This window comes from Cyanistes caeruleus, chromosome 13 (assembly GCF_971803275.1).
Source record: "Cyanistes caeruleus chromosome 13, bCyaCae1.hap1.1, whole genome shotgun sequence".
Lineage (NCBI taxonomy): Eukaryota > Metazoa > Chordata > Aves > Passeriformes > Paridae > Cyanistes > Cyanistes caeruleus.
In genome coordinates this window covers 10,470,468-10,490,763 of record NC_141713.1, presented here as the reverse complement: position 1 = coordinate 10,490,763, position 20,296 = coordinate 10,470,468, and the positions used below count along the sequence as shown (strand labels likewise).

Genomic DNA, 20,296 nt, shown 5'->3' with positions numbered 1-20,296 from the left:
AATGCCGTGCTTTAACACCACAGAAACATTTTATTATTCATTCCCATAATAGGCAGTGAATTTTTATCGCAGCAGATGCTGTACTTACTGAGCAGTACTGCTTTTTGCACTGGACAGGACACTTAGCCCTTTGGTCTGTCTGCACTTTCATTCGCATGTCTAACACTCCACCGGTGGGAGGTTCCTTCCCTGGAATTTCGTTGTAATATTCATGGTCCTCCCTCTCCTGTGAATTCCCAGCTGATCCATTAGCATTTGCTGCCTCGCTGAAAAAAATATGGGGGGAAAAAAATTAAGCTTCTGATGTAATCAATTGCTTTCTAGTGTAGGCAAACATCCCGAGTATCTGCACAAGGCACAATACACTGATCCGCCATATGGAGGCTGTAAAGGGCTTTGGGCCGGAACTTTCAGATCTGTTTATTTTTCCTGAATTAAAATAGTCATGACAGTTTGATTAAAGGGAGGTACAGTCATTTCATTAGCACCAGGCAGCCCAGATATATTTTCAGGTCAAAGAAAAGGTAAGAGGCAACTACTGAAACTATGAGAATTCCAATGCATTGTTCATTAAGGTATCCAGAATGTTGACCATAAAAATAATTCTTGTGGCTTCTTGACTGAACTCTATAAATCTAGAGATTGCTGGGGCGTGGCCAGACTTCAAGAGAAAAATTTAAATCTCATAGCATTTAGTCAGACAAGCCTGCAACTGTTTTATAAAATCAAATATTGCTAAAAAAAATAAAAGAGAGGGGGGAAAAAAAAAAAAAGAAAAGTAGCAGTCCTCAGTGGCATTTACTCTGACTTTAATAACCACAATCAATATTCTGGTTCAGCTTGAAAGGAGCACTGAATGGCATGAAGAAGAGCACACAATGTTTTTTTTGAGCTAAACCAGAATGATGATAGTTTAAATGTACAGCTGATACACTGCAAAACAACTAGGTGCTTCCTGTACTGTCTCCGGTCCCAAAATAAAAAAACTCATCTGAAATCTTACTTCTCTGATTAACAAGAGTATAATTGGATAAAAGGCCATGAGCAGGAAAGAGATAAAGTTCAAGTAGTTGATTATGTGATATGCAGTACAAGTATTTGATTATGTGATTCATAGTAGTTTGGAAGGGAGTGACTCATTCACACAGCAATATCCGACTCCTCTGCCCAAGCACCATTCTCCAAGGCTGACTGTGGGTTATGCTCAAGGAGGAAATCTAATTACCCTCTTCCATCTTTCCCTGCTCCTATGCTACTTGTGACATAACCTAGCAGGGTTTCTTAGGAAAGAAAGGCTTTTCCTCTGGTTATTTACCCAAGGAAAAACAGACCAGTTTAGCAGTGGAATGGCAAGAACCACCATATACATTGAAATAAATATAAACTGGAGTTGCATTTATATACAAAACCAGCTCTGCTGTGATGCATTAGGCCCTGTTCCAGTGACACTGCCTGCTCAGGACTCCTGTTCTCAGGGTACAGGTAAATAGTGCCACAGCTTTACCTACTCATGGCAAGTAGCAGGCAAATTTGTGTTATAGTAAAAAAGAAACCTGAGAAAAATAGGCATGGCTAGTCTGTGAGGAGAGCCATAAATTAGAGCAAGAATTGTGACCCCATTGCAATGGAAGAAGGGTAATTGAAATGGGGAATTGTGGTCCAGAAACTAATCTAGGCCCTGTATTTCGGGCAATGTGCGGAAGACAGGGCTTCACACTTTAAAGTGCCAGGTGGTGGCTGTGCTTATTTCAGTTCACGAGGCTGATATAAGTCATGCCAGGTGAAAACTGAGGCTGCAGCCAGGACATGAGCAGAATAGCAGAAAGGTGAAATAAAATGGCTTTTTTTCCCCACCACACACTTTCCACAGCCGCAGCAAGCTTAAACTTGGCACAGGTCAGGACTGAGCTCAGTCTGTGTGTGTTTCTGCTATTTATAGATCTGAACTTACTTGGGCAGAGTAATTTGAACATTTGTTCAATTTGCATGACTTAAAATAAGGCTGCTTTATCTAAGGAACAATACAGCTTAATTCTCTGTTCTGCACCTGTACAAATGTCACCAAAAAAAATGGAGTTCACTGGAATAAGCTAATTTTGGTCTCTTATACACTGCACTTACAGGCATAGAATTAGACATATTAGAATTATCCTGTGTCCAGAAAGTATATTTAAAGCATCTTACGGATCGCTCTTTTGTGACTGAGAATGTGCTGACCTTTCATTAGATGTAATCAGGCTAGAGGGGTTCTTCAGGTACTGCCTGAACCGGAGCTCAAAAGCCTGCCCTATGGTGTTGATCACCTCCTGTGCCATCCCATTAGGACATTCCAGGATGTGGCATGCTGAAAAGAGACACTTTACTTTAATTAAGTAAATGCAGTTTATACCAGAAAGCAGAGACTCATGCTATATTGCTTATAGCATAAAAGCAAGGCTCCTACCCCTTCATGGAGCCAGCAGCCTTCAGTACAGCTTTAGTCTGACCTGCAGATTCCCACTTCCTTGCACAAAGAACGTGGCATTTATAGCCACAGCCTGCATACTATTACCCCTATACATACAGCAAAGCCAGAAATTGTACAGAGTATTGAGCTGTTCAGTAGCTTGTTTATTTTAAAACTCAAGCAATTCCTTGTTATATACAAATAAAGCAATCATTTAAACACATATAACAATTGGAAACTTGTTTCAATACCTCTCTGATTAACAGGGTCTTTTGCTACATATGCCACGTAGTCTGTTGTATCCTACAGGAGAGAAGACATCAAATGTCTTGAACACTGCAATTATGAACAACCCTATCACCACAGCACAGCAATTACATATAGACAGACATATTTTTTGGCTTTAAAATGCACACTTCTTTCAGGGAAAAACAACCAGAGGTACTAGCAAAGTGAACCAAGGAAAATATCAGTGACACACTGATGGCTATCAACACAGTAATCATCCCATATTCTTTTTCTTCTAAAAAAATGCATTAGACCATTTAGCATCTTTTGGGTCTTCGATAAATCATGTATTCAATTCCAGCTCTGTAGCAGGAGTAGAAACACAACTGGTGCCTCATCAGCAGGCAATTCTGCTCCTGCCACTGCTCCATGGAGCTCCCAGCCTTTCCTGTGTAACACATCAGGGCTGTGTGACTGCTGGTCACAGCTTTTGGTTGGGACAGTCCTTACCAGAATCAGTGGAAGATAAAATAGTGCTAATGTACTACAAAGGATAAGTTTCCAATGTTCCCGGTTTGTAGCAATAGAGAAAAGTTAAACTCTAAAATTATGCAGAATAAAATGGTTTTCTGATCTCTATTGCTCCTGCCCAATTTTCGTCTGGCTACAATCAGGTTAAGTTACCCTGGATCTTAAAGCTGCTGCTGAGATCAGACAGTCTCAGTATAATCAGTTTTCTGTTTCTGATTCTCTTTCTAGCCAGCACTGAAATAATCCTCTTTTTCTAGTCAAACTGAAAAGGGAACTGGAATAGAAAACATTTCTAATGATACCGCAAAAGCAAAGTGTAGCTTGATAATTCAGTGTTATAGTCAAATTGGTGAGGTAATGAATAACATTCTCTTAATTATTAAAGATGCATTTTGTTATTTTGGATCTTTAAGGTAGGACAGGGAAAATGTAATTCACAGCTTAAAGGCATGGCTCTCTTGAGGGAAGATGCAATCAGCTGGCAGGAAACAAGGCCCAATTCGCAATATGCACAAGAACAATCATTTAATAATTCACAATGAATGACACAAGAGGCAGGTCTTAGGGCCAGCAGAACTTGTCCCAGATATTTATTTTTTTTTTAATCTCTGAAGTTATTATCATTAAAAAAAAGCAGGCTAAATATTTTTTATGCATCTAGTGAACTCAATTTCCTTCCTTTTTCTTTCAAGTTTTTCTTAAAGTTCATAAATATTTCAGGATAGATATTTTAAAGTAAATCATATCTAGGGAACGACTAGAATCTAAAGTAACTGGAGCAGTACCTGCTATTTTTTATGTCTTTTTAATGTTTATGCAGGTGCCTGGATGACTTGACTTTAAAATAAAGCCAGAATATGCTTAATTATCAGGCAGAATAGTGCTAGTCCTTCACAGCCCAAAGCAACACTGAACTTCACCTAGACCCTGAATGTGGGGCAGGTGGAAACACACAGGTCCTGTGGAAACTATCTCCCATTTTAAATGTAAACAGAATTTTGAAAAAATTAGCTGAACAAGACAGCAAAATTGACCCTTATGTGAAGGGCTACTAGATTTATAGTTACCCCTGATGAGCAAGACCTCTGTCTTACACATCCTCCCAGTAAGAAGTGTCAGCAGCTGCTCCACCAAGCCCGTTTCCTGCAGCACATCTGTGTGCATGCACATCACTTGCTGGCCTTGCTATTAAGCACTGACCAAACCCAGCCCTGTGTAGCCAATGAAATCTGAAGTCACTGTGCAAGACCAGTGCAGGATAACAATATAAAAAACCACTAAAAAATATAAATAAGCCCTAAGGAATTACTTATCCAACCCAGATAGATGACATTTCCTGCTCACAATCATTGCAGTAAAGAGTTTGGAATAGAATAAAAAACCTCTGACTTGAAGTAAGAGGGCTTTTGAATGGACTAAGGCTCACTGATGGGCAACAGGAAAGTTAACTGTATGTATCTATTAAAGATGCTCTGAGTCACTATTCCACATTTCCTTTTCAATGTCAGCCCTCCAGTTTTCTTGTACTGCTGGTCATGATCCAGAAGTGCAGTGTACTCTGTTAGTGCTTGTGGAATGAAGGGATGAAGCAAAGTATTTCCAGGTAACAATTATTAAATGAGTTCATTATACCTGCAGAAGTAGATTTAATAAATCAATACTTACTGGGTCACCTCCAGAAGCAAATGAGATGGACTGCATGTGGTGGTTGGCAATAATCTGAAAAGCATAACAGACTAATTAAACATGTTCTTGGGCCACACATTAGAAGACATCAGAACATATGTCTTCATAGAACAAGCAAGTATTCATAACAATCCCATTTATTAATTTATGCATGTATTATTTAGGAAGAAAGGAGATAAAAATAGGAGATAAAAATATTTTTGAGACTATTCATTCATGTTTAGCAAAGTCTAGATCCCTGAGTAATCTTCCTTAAAGGGTCTTCAGAATTAATTCAACTACCAGCTTCTAATTGTACCCAAAAGGAAGGGAAACCTGGTGTCCTAATCCCCTTGTGGAGCAGATGTCCAATGGACATGAGACCTCTGCACTACAGACAAACCCCTAAGGACTCCTTGATGCTCAGCATGGAACCAGCTCAGTGCAGCATTCCTCAGAGCCAGTGAGCCAAAACAACTTCCCTGATGTTCCCCTGCTCCAGCTTGAAGCTTGAAACTTGCTGCTGGCCCAGGGTGAGGTCACTCAGGGAGCCAATACCAACATCTGAGGGAGGAATTAAGCGGGCAGGACTGAGATCCTTATCATATCTGCCAAGAAGGAAGGGAGCACAGCCTTGTTCCGAGTAAACACAGGCTCTCAGGAACACACCTCAATGGGGCCTAGAAACTTTACACAGTATAATTGATTCTACACATGTATTATCCAGCTGTAAAACAGCTTTGAGTGACACCAAAGTCAAGCTCTGATTTAATATCTATATACTTTTTTTTCCCTCCTAGGACTTGTCATAAACTACGGTTGGGACTAGTGCCTTGTTCATTAGGTACTTTACAGGCAAACACATCCAGAGAAACAGTTTGCCAGGTGCTCAAGGATCCCTCCCCATGGAACACCATCATGGACAAAAAAGACCTGTGCTGTATGTCAATTCCTCCAAAGTGCTTTCATTTTTAAATCCAGAGGCATCATGTAATTCAGCTCCACCAGACACCCACAGGTCTGCTAAAGGGTGCTTCTTTCTCTTTGGAGGGCACAGCCTTCTGTCAGAAGCCACAAAGGAGGAGAAAACTGTAGCATGGAGAAAAGGACACTGATTACATGTATCCTACCTGCTGTGTGTCAGCATTAATCAAAGTGAGGCTGCTTGTTGAAATGGTCAGCTTTATATTCATGCCAGAAAACTGAAGGTTACTTTTGCCAAGTACAGAAGACAGAAACTTCACTGGAGGCTTTGAACAAAGAAACAAAAGAAAGAGGCTGTCAGCCCAGTCTGTGAGGGGCAGAAACATATCAAAGTCAAGGAGCTTTAATGATATCTTATTGAGACTTTCAATGGAGCAAGGATAATGGCTTGATCAAACACAAATGGATCTAACAAACATCAGCTCCGAATGCAATACTGGTAAGAATGGATTTTATGTCAATAATGGGAAAAAAAAGTTTTAAAGCAAAATCCCAGTGAGCTAAATGTTATAGCTGGCTCAGTAATTCAGAATGTGCAATTTTCTTTCTGAACTCTTCTTTGTTTTGGAGGATGAAGTGTTTCTGGGTAAAGCAAATAACTCTCTCATGTATTCCTTTTTCAGGATCAAGTTCATTCCTCTTGAGCACCACAGTTACAGAAGGAAATCAGTAAGTTCCACTGGACACAACCCAACAGTAACCCTGATGTTGCCCCTCATTGCATCCAAGTTAGTTAATAAAATCCATTAAACACTGCCATTTTAGTTTTGTTTTGTTTTTTGTATATGTAAATAAGCAGCAGATAATCTTCCAGTGAATCAGCTCCCTCTTGCAAACCAAAAAAAAACAAACAAAAAACCAAACAGACAAACAAACAAACAAACAAAAAATCCAATAATGTAGCAGCCAAAGCCTAAAACTTGTAAAGCACCACACACTGCAATAGCTTGTAGAAGCAGGAACCCTGTGAAAAGCATTAATCCTAAGAAAAATAAAGTAGGGCATAGACTCAACCCTAAACCAAGCAGGCTAAACACTCTGCTACCAGCATTTCCTTGTTATCCAGGCTGAGTTTGGATGGATTAATGTGAGCTAATTCCAGCACGGACTGAAGCCTGTTAGGGAATCATGTATCCAGCTTATCAAAAGCAGATATAGAAAAATAATTGTTGAGCTGAAACAGGATTTACCTTCCGCTTTTTTATAGCTCCATTTGTACCCGACACAGCTTCACACAGTCGGCTTATTGCTTCCCTGCAAATAAAAAATACAGCACAAACTGTTGGATCATTTCACATGCACCATCTGTAACAGAGCCAGCAACTCTGCAATTTATTGTTATCAGCCCACTTATGAACTCTTAAATCTTCTGGAAGGTTTTTCACAGTTGTTTTTCTTTCTTCTTTCCTTCCACAGTTAAAAAAACAAAAAACAAACAAACAAAAAAAAAAACCAAAAAAACCCCACCAAAATCAACCAAAAGAACTATTTAACAAAATACAGTGATTCAGCAGTCATCTCCTCAGGCTTAGGGTCCCATACTGGACACTTTGAGCCTCAGCCTTCCTCTTGCGGCTTATCTTCCAAGGCTGGGTTTTTGTCTGGTTCTAAAGGGGAAGGGAATTTGTTTAATTATTTGTTTGTATTATTGAATTATTATCCAAAGACATAATCAGGAAACAAGTTGGTTGGGAAAGTTTGTCTGTTTCCAGATTCCGGGGTGTGTGTGGGAGGAAAACACCACTAGCCTTCACCTCCTGAGTAATTTTTAGTTCGGAAGGGCTGAAAAGTATCAGGGGATACTTTTGACACAATGACAAGAGGCTCCAGCCAGGTATGTCCCATGAAGCAGAGATGCCCAGTGAGGAGTGTAATTTACCTCCTCTCTGCAGATCAGAGAGAAGGTAAAGCCAGCCTTTGTGAATCCCAGCACGGCTGCGCAGTGCCCCACGGGCTGCCACACCAGTGTGTGCTTGAAGGCACTGAAGATCAGTGATACAGACTGGGGCTTCCTGCCAGGAAACAGCCTGAGAAATTGAACCTGGATGCTGTCAAATGAATGGAGACTTCACCCACAACAAAATAAAAATTATATTTTCTGGGTGAAAGCAGCAGGGAAGAAAAGGGGTCTCATTGTAGACTACACAAGATGGGTCAGAAACCCAGCATTTTAAACACTGATCCTTCTTAGCATTTAAAGGCAAAGTACTTCCCCCTACACAACTGAAAATACATTTTTGAAGCAAATTCCTGATACCCTTCTTGGTTAGCTCCTATTTTATTTAGCTGTTACCAGGAGGAAGGCCAAACATGAGAAAAAAAAAAAAAAAAAAGGGGGAAGGCATCCTGCAGGATGATCTTGCAGATTCCAATAATCAGCTTGGAAAATGAGAACTCATCTTCTCATTCAATATTAAAGGAAATTAAAATCAGAGCCAAGACATTAAGGCTACTTGGAGCCTTCAAGTCTAGCCTTACCTAGAAAGAAAACCAGATACAGGACAAATTGGAAAAACAGGGAAGTTGTTTCTTTTGATGACAAATGAGTTTTTGCATATGTCAGGCAGCCCATGTGAAATCAAGAGCTGTAGGCAGAGTTGCCAGCCACAGAGCCTCCTGTACAAGCTAGTGTGGTGGCTGCCCACTTCACCACGCTCTCAAGCAACTATCCAGTAAAAAAGGAACCAAAAAGTACCAAACCATTTCTACTTAATAGTTTCTATTACCACTCTTTGGTAGGGGAGTAGGAGGCATTTTTTGCTGCATACCTCTGGGTGATTTTCCAAGTGATCTAACAAAACTTTGCAAATATTATTTTAAAGGTGTGAAAAGCAGGAGTTTGGTAACACCTACTGCTACAATTGAATACTTTCTACATGCACTCATTTCCACAAACTAGAAACTGCACCATACAGTAGGAAGAAAAGAAACTCTGGATGCATCCATGATAAACTGAAATGAGTGACCCATTTTTGGCATCCTTTAAAGCCATCCTTTAAGCCTTTAAACCAGCTTTTTTTTTTTGCTTTTTTTTTTTTCTTCCCAGACCCACTCAGAAGTACAGTCTACAGTATTTCTCTGGGTCTGCAGCCCTGGAGTGAAACCTGTGGCAGACACAGCTCCTGCTGCTCCCAGAGCGTGCCCCTGAGGGAGAGCGCCTGTGGGCAGTAACACTGAGCCACTTTGTTTATTGTTCCCCCAAAATGAGAATAAAAGACGAAAGATGGGCTGATGTAAGCAAGCAAGCATGCTGTTGAGGATTTGCTTTTAAGCATCTAGGGCCCTGCCTACACCATGTAACAGAAAGGGATTATGTGGCTCAACAAAGTTGAAATTAATCTTCCAAACAAAGTCAGCCTTCTTCCAGCAGCCCTCCCTGGCTGCACATTTCAGACACCCTTCACCCCTCACTGCCTGACCATTTTCGAGTTTGCAACTTGATGCCCCAACCCAAAATACAGAATTCCTTTTCCCAGAAATGCCCAAATTTGATGACTAATAACCAGCTTGATTTAATAGAAGTGGGAAATGTGTAAGAGGAAAAGAGCTGAAGGGCTGGACAAGAGAAGCACACATCAGGGTACAGCAAAGGCAGGACCTGCCACAGCACAAGGGTGACAACCCAAACACGTCTTGTACCCAGAGCAGCAAGAACAGGCTAACTATTACAAAAAAAAATAAAAATACAAAAACCCTCAAGCAGAAGAATGTTACACTTATTTTTTGGTGTGACTTTTGTCATCTACATGGAGTTTGAGATCACAAATTCGTGCAAAATGGGAGGGATGTCCCTAAGAACAAGTTGGGTCAAGGACGGGCAACAGCAGAGCTGAAAAACTTGCAGTGGAATCTCCTCACCCTACAGCCACCAAGGGTAAACAGCACCTCAGGGCTCAGCCCTTCTCTTGCTGGGCTGTGGCCACACAGCACCTCTGCATCCCACAGTCATTCACAGCACCAGAGAGGCCACTTTCTGCCTTCCCTAAACATGTGCCCGCCAAGCAACTGAAAATGCAAGTCCAGCAAGAAAACAGAAAGTAATTCCTCCATGTTCATCTCTTTGGCCACTCCTCACTGCACTTTGGCAATGAGAAATGTTGATCTTTTCAGTATTCATGAGGTAGGTAAATATTATTTTCAGTTTTAGATACCATGAGGCAACTAAGCATGCACATACACATAAAGCAAAGCAGGGTACAGACATAACTAGAGACACTTTCTACATCCCTTTAAAACAGAAGATGCTTCTTTGTTTAGTGAAATGCCATAGAAGTAAAAATATTTTTTACCCCAATTCAAATAACAGGCATGGTTAAAACGGGATGATTTCCAGCAGCTCCTTGGTTGGTGCATTGTGCATGTGTCTATGAACTTACTCCCCTGAGAGAGCAATAGGGGAATAATCAATGTTATCTTTGCTCCAGTCAGCTTGTCATCGATCGAACTTTAAAGTCTGCGTGTGAGAGCTCAGCACTTCAGCATTTGGTTTGCAAACAGTTTAAGTTTTGAATTTCTCATGCACAAAAGGGCCCGTTAAGGTCAGCAGTGGCATTTTTTTAGGTGATGGAAATATTTCCATTGTTAAGTTTTGACATAGTTCTGCTTAACAAAACCTTACTATCTGGCCCAAATTTCAGCTGGCAAGCTCTTGTCACACAGTAATTCATATTCATTATTTTCCAGACAAACCATCCAAAGCTCTGTTCTGTCAGAACAGCAGCGCACACCTCTTGCAAACAGGAGATAACCTCACCCTCAGGCTGAGCTGTGAACACAGTGGCCCGGGCTGGGTGAATTACATGGCTCTTCTTGGTCTGTGAAGGACTTGCCTGAGGGAATTATATTGGTATTTCGGGCACTTCTTCATACACACATGCAGGACCTGGGTGAGTGTGTGCTTATACTAGTTGTAAATGTCAACAACTGCTGATTTTGAATATAAAACAAACGGGACAACTTTCAAGTGAAGTCTATAGGCATTGAAGGACTCGTTTTTCATCTCCTTTCAGTTGGTAAGTCTGGGAAGCAACATAAAGTAGAAAATGTTTATATAGTATAAATGTGACACTAATCCCTTCATTTTACTTTCCTTTCTCCATGACTTTTTGGATAGAAACTTGAGGAAGCAAAGCAGCATCTGAAAATCTCCCTCCAGAAGGAAGAGCTGGGCAGGAGCAAGAAGCCTCAACCACACTCCTGGCATCCTCATCATGAGCTATGCCAGAAAAGCAGCTGAGAGGACAAGGGAACATGTCTAAGGCCAGGTCAAGATAATCTGCACCCACCCACCTCTCCAAAAAGCTGTTGGGTGGCTGCTGGGGCTGCCTGGCAGAGCACTAGTCCTGACTGCTGGACCGTGAGCACATCGCAGCACCATGCAGCACTCAGAGCTGGATAGAGGGTGATTGTTTTGAAAATTCAAACACTCCTGCACTGCCAGACTTACAAGAATAAATGTAAAAATAAAATTGTGCTCTTCTATTTCTGACAGAACATTTCAGCCACCCCACAGGTGTGGGGGTACTAACAATCTACACCCAGAAACTGGCAGCAACCTGCAACAGAAGTTGCAAAGTTCTCATAAGACCACAAAATATTTCACATTTTAACCACATCCCCAGTTGTATCTGAGAATCAAATATTAATCTTTTTCTGATTTGCAGCCTAAAAACTTAGGCTTGCAGTACAGATGGAAACAGCTGTATTTCAACATATTTTCCTTGTGACTCCACTTCCAGCTGAGCCTGGTCTTGATGCAGATGGGGTCAAACAATGTCATACATCTGACAAAAATTCCTTAGATGGCTTTGCTGGATTGAGGGACTGATGGTACTTTCTGCATCAGGTGGGAAGCAGCATGGCAGAGAGACCCATGAGCATCCTGGCTCCCCACCTTGGCCACGGCGCCCACAGGCACAGCAGCACCAGTGGATTTCCCCGGTGCCTTGGGAGAGCCGTGCAGGCAGCGCTGAGCCACGTGCACAGCCCGGCTGCTGCCGGTCCCCAGCTGGCTGGGGATGTCTGCTCTGTGCTGCCACTGCAGGGGGAGGCTCTCTGAGCAAGAACTGGGAGAGAAATTACGTCTGTGCCTGAAACAATTCATTTTCCAATGCAAATAGCCTATTGTAACGATCAAATAATTCAAATCATCACTTAGGAAAAAACAAAACAAAACATGCAAACTCCTATTCAAAATTGTCTCAGAGCTTGGCACGCACCCTCAGCTTTATATAATAAATTATCACTCGGGCTTTTCATTCTTGGTCTGAATCTCAGTTTATACCACCTACCTGGTGACTTGTGTTCGTGTGCCAAAGTCCAGGGATCTCATTGACTGCAGCACTTCAATACAGCCCATGTACTATGGAAAACAGACAGAGAAAAGGAGGACTGTTAATATCTGGTACACAAGTAAGAGGAGGATCACAGGAGGAAGTAAATGTGATTATTGTCCACTAAGTTTATGCAGAACCACACTCTAAATGGAAAATCAAATCAGCCATCCTAAAGCAGCTTCCTAAATAGATCTTGTTTTACTAAAAGTGTAGAGAAGAGCAATAAAGATACCAATGGCTTAAACACCGTAGGACCAAAGCACTCTGAGGACATAAAATCCAATTATTCCTTTTTTTCCATTTCTGCTTACTCTCATTTATTAGCTGGTGACACTGAGTTGGGAGGAATACATGAGGAAATACTGGAGAGAACAGAGTCCTCAGGAGCAGAGAGGCTCTGGAAGCCCCTTGAGACCAATGCACTCAGAGCCCCCATGCAGGAAGGCTGAGTGTCCCTTCAGAGAGGAGGAGGCATTACAGGCCACAAGGAAAACCACTGGCTCCACACTGCTACATGTCTGATGACAAATAACCTCTGCAGAAGATGAAGGATGTGAAGCTGCAATTCCAGCTCATAGCAACAGCTCTTAAGAGCCTACACAATAAACTGACCTGCTTTAAATTAACAGCTGACTGCCACACTTCTGTTGTATGGGACAGAGCTGGAGCTTTTTCTGTACTCATTTGGGATTTGTATATGCCTAATTCTCAGAAATATCAAGGATGTGATGGCATATTCCCAACCATATCTTACTAATCCTTCAGCATTTCCATGGATGTCCATCTCTCTGTTGTTGAAGCAGTCTGATCTCTTCATTTCAACTGGCTGGCACGGGTCTGGATCTCTCATTTTTCCTCTTAGAACCATCCTGCAGTGTTCACACAGTGCCCGAGGGCTGCAGTCACAGCCTGCCTGTGCAGACCTCTCCTGCAGGAAGTCAAAGCCTCTGGGACACAGAGACAACTTGGAAAGCCCAGGCAGGGACAGGCATACTCTGTCTCCTTGTCTGAGCTGATGGAGGAAGAATTCTGTGTCAGAGAAAGGTACCATATTTAGTTCCTCTGCCTCGCTTTGCCTGTAAATCAATTTTTCTGCTGGGCCATTCAGAGAGGGTTGGGTTTAGGTATCTGTTTCAGCTTTGGAGACTTTCAGAAATGAGTGTGTGAGAAAGAGAATATTATATGTGCAGTCAGGGATTCCACAACAATTGTATTATCCCTATTTTGCTTTCTTTCCAGATAGCAATGTAACCCTTGGGAGAACTCCAGAATTAGGTCAGAGACCTGGAAGGACATCAATAAGAATCTGAAAGGTTGGCAGAACTGCTTCCTTAATGAACATTTAATGACTTTGAGAGCTATCTGCCTTGTTAAAGATATTCCTGCTTAACAGGAACAAAGCAAATGTGGAAAATATGTCTAGAGCCTCAGCTTGTAGCACAGCAATAACCTCTGATCCTACAGTATAAGGTCAAGCATCCTGTGAGATGGTTGGCTGCTCCTCTCTCCTTGAAAAATGAAAAAATTTAGAGTAGTTAAGTCATATGCTGAAAAGTGAGTCCCCATTGCATCCTGAACAGATGCGTGGGAAGCTACTCTAAGCAAAGATGAAAAATCAATAGTAGGCTTTTGCATAAGTGACCCTGAGTGAAGCTGAACTTATCAATGATTCACAAAAGACCTTGTTTTTTTCCCCTTTAAAAGCCTGAGTAGGGAAGTGCATTAACATGGCACCTCACTGCGTCTCTCATTTATTTTAGCTGTTGCTGGTTATCTGAACTGGCACAGTTAGTAATGGCTGAACCTTCACTTCACAGTTCATGGGTACAGAGAACCAGCAGAGCCTTGGGCAGGGGGATGATGTGGGGCTGGGGCAGGACAAGTCAGGGTGACAGAGCCTGGGAGAAGCCTATGAAGCACACAAAAGGACAATGGAATACCAGAAGCCTATTTAAGAAAACAAAAGATGCTCTCCAAGGACGGGAAAAAAAAATAAAAATTAACAATAAACAAATCTGCGTAATCTGAGAAGCAGCACAACCAATGCATGAGAGGAAGGGGACAGCAGGGGAGAAGGACAATGTTTGTCTCAGAGACTTCTGCATCCAAACTCCTGTTCAGGTAGTGCCCCTACTCCCCACCCTGTACACCCCAAACAGCACCTCCCAGGAAAACCTAATGGGCTTTTCTGGTGATGCAAGGTGAAGGCCAGCTCCATCTTTCCTGCTGCAGGGAAGGTTAAACTAAAGCATGAGCAGGGCAGCTACCACAGGTGCCTGGGAGAGGAAGCCACAGCAGCCCACAGCTCTTGCTCCAGTGCAAGCTGGTGCTTTTGTGAAAACCAGCTCCAAAGGTGGTGTCCAAGCAGGGACATTCATCTTCTGAAACCCACAGAGAGAGGCAAGGCCCAGTTCACTGAGCTGCTAGGCAAGCTGGACAAAGCTGGACACAGGCCCAAGGGTGCACTAACCAGCCTGGGGCAACAAGCAGAGATGTAACTGCAGAATTCAGCTACCAACAGAAAAATAAAACAGCAACAGTGAAAGAAGCCATGTCCTAAAGACCTGATATCGCTAATGAAAGCGGATGCTGAACCCACTGTTCTGTCAGCAGCAGGATGGAGAGCTCTTGCCAAGACAAGCAGCAGCTCTTAGGAAGGAAAGACTCACTGGCCCCTGCTGGAAAGGGAACTGCTCCACTAATGGCAACATGTGCAGAGACACCCCATCTGCCTGCAAAGCTCTGTGGAGAGCACTGGCACCAGGAATGCTTCATCCCTTGGTGTTTGGGTACAGAGGGCGATCTGGGGCTGGCTTGCATTTCCCCACACCACCAGGATGGCAGGGAGGTGGTGGAAGAAAACAGCAGCTATTGAAGATGCACAGACCTTTTCACATCTATTTACATGGGATGACAAAGTGACTGCTAACAGGATGAGGGACTGTGTGGGAGGAGATGTGAAGGCACCAGGCAGGGCCCATGTGAACAAGCAGCACATGGCAGGACAATGCAGAGTGCCAGGCTCAGAAACCTGTTGTGAGATCTCTCTGCTTTCACTCTAGCTGGAAGGTAAAGTGCTGTCTTCCCTCCATGGACACCACCAGGAGCCAGCTAGGGATGTGGGGAAGGAGCAAAGCATGATTACTGTATTTTTGGTAGGAAGTTTTCTCAGCCCTTCCTGTGGTAGCCTTGGGGTTAGAAAGTCACTGTGCCCACTGGAAAGCAGAGACCACCAGAGCTCCTCTGGCAGTGGCACTGCTCCTGCCAGCACACAGACTCCACTATGCCAGTTAGCTCAGCTGCTCATCCTGCCTCACACACCAGGGTTTACTGGGCTGGGGTAAGTGTTCCCTACTGCTGTTAGCAGCCACCAGTCAGCTAATGAAGAACTTTGGCCCAGGTTTGCACCCTGCAGGACATTCAGCTGGCTCATTCCTCAGGCTGAACCACACCGGTTTCCTCCAGCAAATACCAACCCCATCCAGATCCAAAATCAAAGCCAGCAGAACCTCTCCCATCCCCACCACAGGAAGCAGAGAGGCCAAGGCAGCCCACAGCACACCACTGCAGACGTGGGTGGTACCCCCGGGGCACCTGTGAGACAGCACAAAATCCAGGCAGAACCAGCTGGAAAACAGACTAAATACCTTACAGGATGAAAAGAGCCCATTAAAGATCTTTAAGCACAAACCCACCCCCTCCCAGTAGTTTGTCAGTGCTAGCCTAACTCTCCTCATGTGCTTGCTCTCATCTTCCCCCCTGCAGCAGCAGCAGTGCAGACAGACAAGGCCCTTGGGCCTGTCCCTCTCCTCATGCCCACACAGCACGGTGTCTTCCCTAAGGGCAGCAAGCCAGGGCTCTTTGTGAAGAATAGTTTTGATAAATGAAAAAATTTTTGGAAAGGTTTGACCCTTTCATTCATAGGTTTTCAATTTTTATATATATGTATATCCTGAGAAGAAAAAACAAAACAGGGGAAAATCATAAATACAGACATATAGAAGTATTTTCCATTTCTTTATAGTTTTATTTTCTGGAAAACCACTTTCTGCAGCGCTGCACTCAGGCCAGGTCTCTTTACAGAATTGTTCTCGGCTGTGATAAAGCAGCTGGCCCGAAAACGCCGCTTCCTGCGAGGAGCGACCCCAGGGCTGCTCGGAGCCCAGAGCCCGAGCCCAGCGCCGCCCGGCACCCCCGGCTCATGATTCACAGCTGCGGCTCTGAAGCCATGAATCACCGGAGCCCATCTCCTTCCTGCGAGAGCCCCGGCTGTGCATTCGCCTGTAGTTATTTATTTACGACGGGCGATGCAGAGCAGCTCTCCGGGCGCGGTGTCAGGGTGCTGCGCCCCAGGGAAGTGGCTGCAGCTGGAACACCACAATATTTCCCTGCCCTGAGCGTGGGAGAGGTGCTGGTGGCAACCTGTGACCGGGAAAGGGCTGCCCTGGACCCCCCTCCCCATAGAGACGGAGTAAGTGCTGCAGGCTGACCTGTCGCATCCTCCATGGACAACAGCAGCACTGTGCAGGTGCCCACGTGTGCTTTGAGGGTGCAGTTCACGTAATTCTGAACTACTGTGTTAGAAATGGTCAGGTCCCTTTTCATCTACAGACATGATTTTAGAAATACATGATGGCATATAGCTATGTGCATTCACCATCAAATCACTGGCAGAGGATCAACCTGTACGTTGGTAAAAGCCCTTCAAGACAAAGGATGCTGCAAATAACCTTTAGCATATTATTTTAAAGTATGATGGTAATGTACTGAAAAGTCTAGGAATATCATATTTCATATTTCAGTTAAGCAGCACATTTTTAAAACTAATCATCTTTGAAAGACTCATGTTTTGATTTAAGCTCAGGTACAGAGCCTTACTCCATGTTAGGTCCAGTAAACATCATCCTTGCTATTCTCAGAGAAACCACTGATGCAGGACGGTGCCGAGAGACAGATCTTATCCTCCTTCTCAGCAGCAGCCACATCCCTGGCACTCCCCAACAAGCGAGAGTGAGGATGGCGAGTGCCTCTTGGAATATTCTTCAGGTTCATCATATCCATAACAAACACCAGCAGGAAAGAGAAGTGCCATGGCCACTATGGGTATCATTTAGAGACAACCTCAGCTCCAGATGGGCAGCACTAAGGGGTAGAAGGTGAGCAAGGACTCATGGTAAATATCCCCCTTGTAAAGCCTGCAGCAATCTGTGTACAAAGTACGTTTGGAAACAGCAGCATGAGAGTCAGAGCTGTCCAGGCTCCTCTTAAAATATTAATATTTGGGCTCTTTGTTATTTGCACAAGCATTTTGAGGGACCAGGTGCTGTTATAGGTCTCAGCTTCCTCACCAGGCCCGGGTGACATGTGGCTGTGACACAGGTGCCCTGTCACCACCAGTCACGCCCGGCCACAGCCACCTCCCCAGGGGACACAATGAGCCCAGAATTGCTCCTTTTTAAAACACCACCAAGAAAATTTCTGCCTCACTCCAGACTGCAGGGGACAGCTTCTGCCCTACAGTATTTCTTTAATTCACCACATTGTCTTTCTAAAATAACTGTAGATCCTCTCCATGTGATTGCTGAATCCTCCTCAGACTCTGATTAGGCTGTAAAGGCCAAAGATCTCTTTGCAGCAGTAGTCCAAATAATGCAGACCTGACCTACCTCCTGAAAGGGTCTCTGTGGAGATCCCAGCAATCCCATACCCCAACAGGGCACAAGAAGCTGCATGGGGAGAGTGAGTGCCTCCAAACACACAGAAGGGAGGGCAAGGGCCAGGGTGAGAGGGTAAGGATTGGAAGCAGCTCCAAATGCCCAGCCTTTGGTCTCTCAGCCCCACTTTGCCTTCAGGTGAGACCATCCCTCTGCACCACAGTCCTGCCATGCTGCACCCCTGGCCACTTTTCAGCCCATCTGAGGCTTCATCACCAGCTCCTGAAGAAGTCTGGTGGTCTCTGGGGAAATGAGTACATTTATCCTGTCACCTTGCACATCCTCTGATGCTGAAACGCCCAAACCTCCACACTACTTATTTACCAATCTGCTTGTTATTATTGAAAGGGCTAGCTGAAAAAGATACCAAGAGTTTGGCCAGGACATGTCAGCAATATTCTTGCAGCTCTGCTTGGGCTGGTTCCTGCAGGCCTACAGCCATGGCAGCAACATAACCAGGAAGATGAAGGGAAAAAACATCTCCCTGTTGCATTGTGAGGCTCATGCCAGGGAACCTCCTTCTGAGATATTGCCCACAAAAGGAAAACCAGCAGAAAACCATACTAGAAATACAACCTGGGCAGTGCCTGCCCCACAGCCTTCCTGATAAATACGTCAGCAGCGTGGGCCAGAATGCACCTAATGCCTGGAACTGCTCTGTGAGGGATGGGAGGCCCTTACATGGAACTCTTTTTCCCTCCAACATGCAGAATAACCCATTTTAGTTACAGTTCAGCAGCACTCCTCAGAGAATCTACACAGTCCTTTGGAGTTGAATGTTGTGTTACCTCTGGAAGCAGCTGGGGTGCTTTTAGCTCCCTCAGTTCAATGCCACAGCCCTACGTACAGCGGAAGACGGGAAACACATGGGAGAGTTCAGGGGTTTGGGGCACGGACTCTAGAGGTGGGAAAATGGAGGTCACCCAGCAGCCAACTGAGCTGTTTGCTCCGTCAGAGAATGGAAGCCCAGGGAGAAGTACTCACCCGCACACTGTAGGAGGTTCCTGGCTCCTGGCTGTACGTGCTTTCACTGCCCGGTGCCAGGCCCCTGTCCTGCCTGGCCACAGCAGCGGCCTCCTCAGCTCCCGGCACAGCGCAGTCACCCGCTGGCTTTGGGGTTAGGCCCAGCTTGTCCAGGTCAGGCTGGGGATACGAGGCCGACAGGCAGCTGATCTCAGGTGAGGTCGGGCTGCTCGGGATGGTCACGCACTCTGTGAGTTTCATTCGTGGCACCTCCTTCGTTCCCAGGCAGAAGCTTTTCAGCCCCGGCAGATTTGATGGGTTGGCGAGTTTGATGTTGGCCATCCGGGGGATCAGGGTGCACAGCGTGGTGCAGGTGTCCTGTGGCCCCAAGGAGACATCTTCTGTCAGTAAATTGGGTGTTGAAGAATGGGAAGAGGAGGAAGAACCTTTGATATTCAAAGACGTATTTTGAGTACCTTCATCTAGGGAGGTTATGGAATCATTCCTGAATCGGCTGTACTTAGCCCTGTGCAGCATTCCTGGATGTCTGAATAACCCTACATACAGGACGTGTCCACCGAGGCTCTGCTGGCTGCGTTCTCTCATAGCCTTGGCAGGTCTATAACTGGATATTCTTGCATAAATTTGCTCTTGTAGATAAAATATATGGAAATCAAGCAAGTCAAACAATTTTCTAAACAGAAATCTATTGGGTATTTTTGCTGACTCCCTCTTGAATGGTTTATTTTCCTCAATGAACAAGGCTTAAAACTGCATGGACATCTGGCATTTTGTAAGCAGAAATAAAAGCAGCATACAGGAAAGCACATCAGTGGTAAAGCAGCTTAAGCTGAAGAGCCACTATCCAAACCTGTCTTCGTTCCTGCCTCAAGCCAGGCACTGAATCCCACCTAGCCCTGAAGACTCACAGCTGTAGCATCAATAATTGCGGAGTCCTGGCTGCAGCGAAAGCTCAAGCATATTCCACACAAAGCAGAGCAAGACAGCTACAAGCCCAAACGTATTTTCAGACCGGCATGAACCCCGTAAGGTGCCCGGCTCTCTGCACTTCCACCGCCGCTGCCCCCGAGGCGAAGAGCATCCCTGCGCTGCAGCTTCTGCCCCGCCGTCAGGCAAAAGCCCAGGATTCTTCGAAAAACACTGAGCGGCGTCGGTCTTGCTAATTCCTGCTGGAAAGTCCTTCAGCACCATAATAATCCCGAAACAACCGAATACTCCCGCGGGTCCGGGGCCGTTTCCCGCAGCGCCGCGGGGCAGCAGCTCCGCAGCGCCCGGGCCGCCCCCGCCGCCGCCGGTTTTTATGAATGAAGTTTTTTTTTTTGTGAATGGGCTCGGCGCGTGCGGGCGGGCAGCGCCGTGAATGGCGCTCGGCGCGCGGCCGCGGCCCGGCGGCCCCCGGGGGGCGCCTC

At 44.7% G+C, this 20,296-nt stretch overlaps 1 protein-coding gene and 1 long non-coding RNA gene across 5 annotated transcripts in view; one reads left to right on the top strand and one right to left on the bottom strand.

The window, feature by feature from the left end:
• LOC147650696 (uncharacterized) overlaps positions 1-6,613 on the top strand; it is a 15,194-nt gene extending 8,581 nt beyond the window's left edge. For both annotated transcript variants that reach the window (XR_015276091.1, XR_015276090.1), the window contains exons 2-3: positions 5,671-6,293; positions 6,478-6,613. This is a non-coding gene — a long non-coding RNA (uncharacterized LOC147650696). The remainder of the gene's footprint in view (positions 1-5,670; positions 6,294-6,477) is intronic.
• SHC4 (SHC adaptor protein 4) overlaps positions 1-20,296 on the bottom strand; it is a 26,737-nt gene extending 6,441 nt beyond the window's left edge. Inside the window, exons 1-9 of one of the 3 annotated variants that reach the window (XM_023933992.2) lie at positions 19,343-20,249; positions 18,888-19,244; positions 12,145-12,215; positions 7,045-7,108; positions 6,001-6,120; positions 4,871-4,924; positions 2,698-2,749; positions 2,218-2,344; positions 89-266 (exon numbers count right to left, since the gene is read on the bottom strand). In XM_023933992.2, coding sequence (XP_023789760.1) covers positions 89-266; positions 2,218-2,344; positions 2,698-2,749; positions 4,871-4,924; positions 6,001-6,120; positions 7,045-7,108; positions 12,145-12,215; positions 18,888-19,244; positions 19,343-19,348 — 1,029 coding nt within the window. In that variant the 5' untranslated portion in view covers positions 19,349-20,249. Of the gene's footprint in view, positions 1-88; positions 267-2,217; positions 2,345-2,697; positions 2,750-4,870; positions 4,925-6,000; positions 6,121-7,044; positions 7,109-12,144; positions 12,216-18,887 lie in introns of all 3 variants that reach the window. The other 2 variants (XM_023933990.2, XM_023933991.2) reach the window with 2 other exon arrangements.